This window comes from Lycium ferocissimum, chromosome 3 (genome assembly GCF_029784015.1).
Source record: "Lycium ferocissimum isolate CSIRO_LF1 chromosome 3, AGI_CSIRO_Lferr_CH_V1, whole genome shotgun sequence".
Lineage (NCBI taxonomy): Eukaryota > Viridiplantae > Streptophyta > Magnoliopsida > Solanales > Solanaceae > Lycium > Lycium ferocissimum.
In genome coordinates, this window is record NC_081344.1 from 16,749,869 (window position 1) to 16,755,868 (window position 6,000).

Sequence of the window (6,000 nt, forward strand, 5' to 3'; positions counted from 1 at the left end):
CTCTCCGATACAACCTTAACCATAGTCATTATTCAATAGGTTAGGTTCAGCCACTGAAATATAACGAAATAGTTTATGGAAGTATTCTTGGTCTCAAATAATAATGAAGAATTTATCGCGAACCAATAGTTCCTTTCCTAACCTAGGAATTTAAGAAGCGGGATTAAGATACGCTTAACCTATTTGAGTTATTAATTTTAATCGGGTATTGATTATTTGGATTTCTTCCGTGTGACATGGGTTTTACTTCGATAACTATATACAAAAGGTGGCAACATCATATTCGTCGATTATTGCACATTTACAAGTGCTTATACACATGTACATCACTTTTTACGTTGGGTGAGTTTTCGATGTTTAAATGATACATTAGGAATAAGGATGAAGTGGTCAAATGGAACAGGACTAAGATGGGATGCCAAAATGAAAAATGAAGTCAACTTGGAGGTTCTATTTATGTATTCCCTCTTATTTTAACAATTCAATTTGGTTGTATGATCAAGTGTGAATACCAATCATTACGACCTAAAATAAAATCTTTAGTAATTAAGGTTATCTTGCTACGATAGCTGCCCAATGGGCAACAGATACTGCTGATTGTATCCCCAGCTTGCTGACTTTCTGTTGGTTTAATTAGCTAAACAATCAACTCTAGCAAGCACAAATACATATATAGAATATAATAGCAGTAGAAGCTACATAGCAATAATTAAGATGAATATTAAATCATTAAAATCAGATATTCATTTGCAGAAATGCAGGGTAAAGCTATGTAACCCTTGTGGTCCGGCCCTTCCCCGGACTCCCCGGACCCCGCATATAGCGGGAGCTTAGTGCACCGGGCTGCTTTTTTTCAGTTTTTTCATTTGCAATCAAAGGAGAAGTTTGGTTTCTTATAAAACTAGAGAATCACAGTCCGGATGCTTATATTAGCATAATAAATCTCCAATTTCTCTAGCAAGTGAATGGCAAGATCCTGAATGAATGACTTGATTACACAAAAGCAGCAAAATAAGTGCTTACCAAAGGCTAATATATGTTATGGATTGAAGTTGCATATTTCTATAGATTTTCTGCAGAGGCGAATTAATAGATAAGCACTAGATGCTCACTGAACTGACTGTTATTGCTTTTGCTGTCCATCTCTCTCTCTCTATTGTGTCAATGTATATGGCATCTGTGTTTTTGTATTTATATCTAGTAATGGTGCATACACTATTGAAATAAAGAAACAGAACCTCTATACCGCCTTGCTGCAATTATGATGTCCAGGCACGTCAATTAGGGAAGCAGTGCAGAGCTACTAAGGTAAAGTTGCTAGAAAAGAAATGGAAGCAAAGCCATATCATGTACTACAGAATATGTTGTTTCTTAACTAGTATTTAGAGAATAGATGGTACTGAGATGCTGAAATTGATTCGCTTATACAGCTATAATGTTGTTCTACTGAATTGGGACCATATTGTTACACGTTTTAGAAGTGTCTTGAAATCACAAATATATTCAATAACTAGGTAAAGTGGGGACCGCTATAGATTATAAACTAGTGAGCTTCTAACCAATAAAGTTTTACATGATGGTACAGATTGAAGAACTAGAATTTTACACCTTTGTTAATTGGTAATGACATTCAAGTGAGAAGTCACACAGAGAAATGCAGTCTCACTACATGGGAGAGTAATGGCTCCGGTTGGATAACTAAATCTATATTCCTCCTCTGCATGCCTCAACAAGTCTTGAAATAAAGGATGCTTCAAGCAAGAGATGGGAACCACAAAACGATGTTTGTTATTGTGGTTCTCTCCAACATAAACTGTCATGTGACCCTTTGGAGCATCTGTTAACTTTGTTGCAATTAATCTTTGCCAGAGAAGAATGCAGTGTTTAGCATGATGAAAGACAGTCTTGAGATGAATCCTCATGATCAATGAAATTCTCTTCAACTTTTAGCTGGTCAGATGATACAAGAAATTGTAAAAAAAAGGCTTGAAGTGATATCCAGTTTGAAGAAATAAGCTTATGCCTTTTGTACTACACAGAGGTACATATATATAGGGATTGGTGGAGGTGTTACTCGTTTTGTTTGCAGCATTCCAGCAGTGCGGGACCAAGTTCACCCTACCAAAGCATGACAATGGACTCAATTGTTTTTGCATTATTGTGTCAGAGACCTATCTTTGTTCCCCAACTTGTGGCTGCATACCACGTAGAGATAGGAGAAAATTTATCGGATTCAACAATACATTTCTGGCATCGCTCATGGTTTTCAGCTCATAGCCATGTATTCTACGTATACTCGAGTCTTTTCTTTAATCTTTCCTTTTTGTTGATTTGCCTTTTCAACTCTATACAGTCTTGAAACGAAGATACATGTACTCACTACTTAAGATAAAGCATATATGGACCCTATATTGTGTTTGGTTGCAGTGCTTAAATGCAGTTGTATTTTTCCAGAGCTGCTGCTGGAATTCTCTTTTTTGCCAGAGTTCATTGTACTTGTAGCATCCATTTCTGCTCAATAATGTAGGGTTTATATAAGCACTATTAATTACTATATCACTTAACATGGGGTTTCCATAAGACTTAAGCCTATTGGTAAGGGCGTGATAATAGAGCTATGGAAATCCACTGAGGTAAAGAGTTTGCTGAAAGATCAGGCGCGGACTATGGATTAGGTGAACACAATGGAATATAGTGGATTAATTAGTTAAATATTTGCTTCCTCTTGGTAATATAGGAAAGAATGATGATAACGTTTTTTGAAGACCAAGCAATTTCATCAACAGGATATTTGAATAATCAAGTATTTAAAACTCAGCATTCTTAGTCTTTATTGCTCACTCAAATAAACACAGGAATCGTCCAGTACATGAAACGAAAAATAATTTAACTTATATACAATGACAGTGTGAAGAGGTTATACACTATAGGTGTATTTTAACCTGTTGTAGCTGGTAAGCTGTCTTATTTCCAGGTTATGAATACCACCTTCTATGGTGTCAATAGTTATCTTTTTGGTGACCTGATAGTTTCTTTTACACTGTCAGTGCATAGAAGTTAAAATCAAAGAAAAAAGGAAGAAAAAGTAAGTCGACATCTTAGCTTCTGAAGATTGAAGATCACTGCTTTGTCGTCCTCATTCTACTTGGACCTGTCAGCTTATTTTACAAGTCGACTCACTAGCTGTTCTCTATTTCAAGAAATATCTTTGTTTTGGGCCCTCAATGATTCAGTAAATATTGATTCTTTCGTGTTGTCACAATGAACTTAGTTGTGTATCATGACCTTCATATCTTCCCTACCAATTTGGGTTTGTCCATTTCTACCCTACATCAAGAGCACATGTCCTAGTGGGCAATTACATGTTAGATTATCTGAGTACTATTTGGTACGTATTGCCATATTCAATCATTGATCACAAGTTTTTCATTACTGTGGCTTATTTTTTAATTTTTCATGCATTTACTCTTCTTGTACTCTTTAGTGATGATGTTTTGCTACAGCAAGTTTTAAGATAAAGCATCAGATGATCTTATGTCTTCGTTTGCTGTATGAGGTTAAGCTAGTTTTGCAGTTTATGTTTCCCCTCATTTCTATATCTATTGACAGAACATTTTTGAGATTTTCTAACATAACTTCTCAAAAAGGTCCTTAATTCTATTAACTTACTGCATTTTGAGCTGCTACACTTACTTTTATTGATGCCACAAGTCAGGGTACAGTAGATAATGTGATTGGTTTCATTTTAAAGGACTACACGTGATGATAAGTGCTTCAAATGCATGGTTCCAATGTCCAAATGTTGCTTACAAATTATTCATTCTGCATGATATTCGTTGCAACTGCTCATATGCATGTGACTTTGTAATTTAAAGCCGTGAATTCCACTTTTAGTAATAGTAACTATTTGCATAAGATTAGTTCTGACAGCCCCCAATCTTAAGCATAAAAAGTCGTATCTCCCTACCCAGTTGAGTAATGATTACATCTCTGCAGAATTATGCTCGGCATAGGATTTTAATTCGGTCTCTATTTAATTCTTACCAAATGATTTATTCCAAGCTTTTCATGTCTTGTTGGATTGAGAGATATAGTTTTGTTTAAAAGGAAGCACAGAAAGAATATGAACAGCAGAGGAGATTATAATAATTGTGTAAAGGTGCTTGCGGTAAAACAATGAGGTAGGCTTTCACCTTTCTGGGAGGAGATGAGAAGGAGGATGGGGAATTTGTGGGAGGAATTTGTAATAGCTATAGAGCCTAAAAAGTAATAATCAACATTCATATTAATCACAAAAATTGAATAATCACTTGCAATCAAAAGAAAGTAAGATATTCCTATTATAGAGAAACACAGTGCAAATAATTATAGATTAGCATTATCAATCTCCAATTCCTATTTATCGGATTGAATAGCATATTTCTATATATTTTCTGCTGAGGTAAATTAATAGAATAGCACTAGATATTCACTCAACATGTCTTCCCCCCTCCCTCTCTCGTTAATGTATATTGTGTGCTTTAGCATTTAGAGCCCGTTTGGATTGGCTTATAAGTTACTTATAAAAAAGGTTTTTAGCTTTTTGAGTGTTTGGGTAGTAATTTTAAAGCCATTTTGTGCATAAAATAAGCCCAAAAAAATAATTGGGTCCGTTTGGTTTAGCTTATCTAAAGCAGCTTATAAGCCAAAAAAAATAAGTTAGCCTACCCCAACTTATTTTTTTTTTTTTTTGGCTTATAAGCTATTTCTAGCTTATAAGCTGCTTATTTTAAGCCCATCCAAACAGGCTCTTAGGTTTTGGTGATGATTTATTCGCTTGAAATAAAGAAACAGAACCCAACTTATTATTTTTTTTTTTTGGCTTATAAGCTATTTCTAGCTTATAAGCTGCTTATTTTAAGCCCATCCAAACAGGCTCTTAGGTTTTGGTGATGATTTATTCGCTTGAAATAAAGAAACAGAATCTCCACACCGTGTAGGGCGATAAGGCAAGCAGAGTTGAACGACGATGGTAAAGTTGCTGGAAAAGAATTAGAAGAAAAGCCAATACATTATGTACTAAGGCAAAATCCTTTGCTTCTTGGTAGTTGAGGATTGAGATTAGTGAGATGCTTCAAAGCTATGTATTGGCTTAAACAGCTCTAGTATTGCTCTATTGGATCAGAAGCATAGTAGTAAAGCGGGTACTTCTGTGATCTATTAACTAGTCAACTAACTTACAATATGCATGATGTAAATATCAAGGAACTAAACTTGTATGCCTCCTTTATTAATTGGTATTAACATTCAAGTGAGAAGTGACAGAGAGAAATGCAGTCTCACTGCATGGGATAGTAAGGCCCCCCATTGGATAATCAAATTGGTATTCCTCCTCTGCATGCCTCAACAAGTCTTGAAACGATGGATTCTTCAAGCAAGAGACGGGAACCACAAATCTATGCTTATTATTATGGTTCTCTCCAACATAAACTGCCATGTGGCCCTTGGGAACCATTGTTAACTTTGTTGATGCTGATGAAATGGTTGCAGTTGATCCTTGTCGGAGAAGAATATTGTGTTTAGAATGATGCAAGATTGTCTTGAGATGATTCCTCATGATCAATGAACTTCTATTCAACTTTTAGCTGGTACAAGTGCTGCAAGAAATTGAAAACAAGATTCAAATTATATGTAGTGTGAAGAAAGAAACTTGCTTCTGCAAATGAGTTCTCGGACGTGTATATATAGGGATTGATTGGTTTGAGAAGTTTGTTGATTTATCTGTAGTAACATCCCAACAATGTGGGACCAAACTTCACTCTAAGAAAGCATGACAGTGGACTTGATTGCTTTACATTATTGTGGCAGTGTGAAACTTCTAGCTGTAAGATGAAAGATTTTTCTTGATTTCATAATACATTTATGACACAGCACCTAGTTTTCTGCTTAAAACTGTGTACGTCTACATAGGCTTTTGCTTCAGTTATTTGGTTTTGTTTGATAATTTATTGTTCTTGCTAC

The 6,000-nt window shown here is 35.3% G+C and overlaps 1 protein-coding gene across 1 annotated transcript; it reads right to left on the reverse strand.

The window, feature by feature from the left end:
• Nucleotides 1-1,613: 1,613 nt before the first annotated feature.
• Nucleotides 1,614-5,596, reverse strand: LOC132048726 (uncharacterized). The gene is made up of 3 exons (XM_059439419.1): nucleotides 5,285-5,596; nucleotides 2,943-3,040; nucleotides 1,614-1,860 (listed from the first exon to the last, which is right to left on the reverse strand). The coding sequence occupies exons 1-3, from the start codon at nucleotides 5,594-5,596 to the stop codon at nucleotides 1,614-1,616; spliced, it is 657 nt and encodes a 218-aa protein (XP_059295402.1).
• Nucleotides 5,597-6,000: the final 404 nt, after the last annotated feature.

Excerpts from the sequence above, each read along its gene's own strand:
- LOC132048726 (XM_059439419.1), bottom strand. The coding sequence starts at position 5,596 with ATGAGGAATCATCTCAAGACAATCTTGCATCATTCTAAACACAATATT. Across the intron at positions 3,041-5,284 it reads CTGTCACTTCTCACTTGAAT|TGTAAAAGAAACTATCAGGT; the intron begins GTTAATACCAAT and ends ATGCACTGACAG. Across the intron at positions 1,861-2,942 it reads CAGCTTACCAGCTACAACAG|ATTAATTGCAACAAAGTTAA; the intron begins GTTAAAATACAC and ends TCTCTGGCAAAG.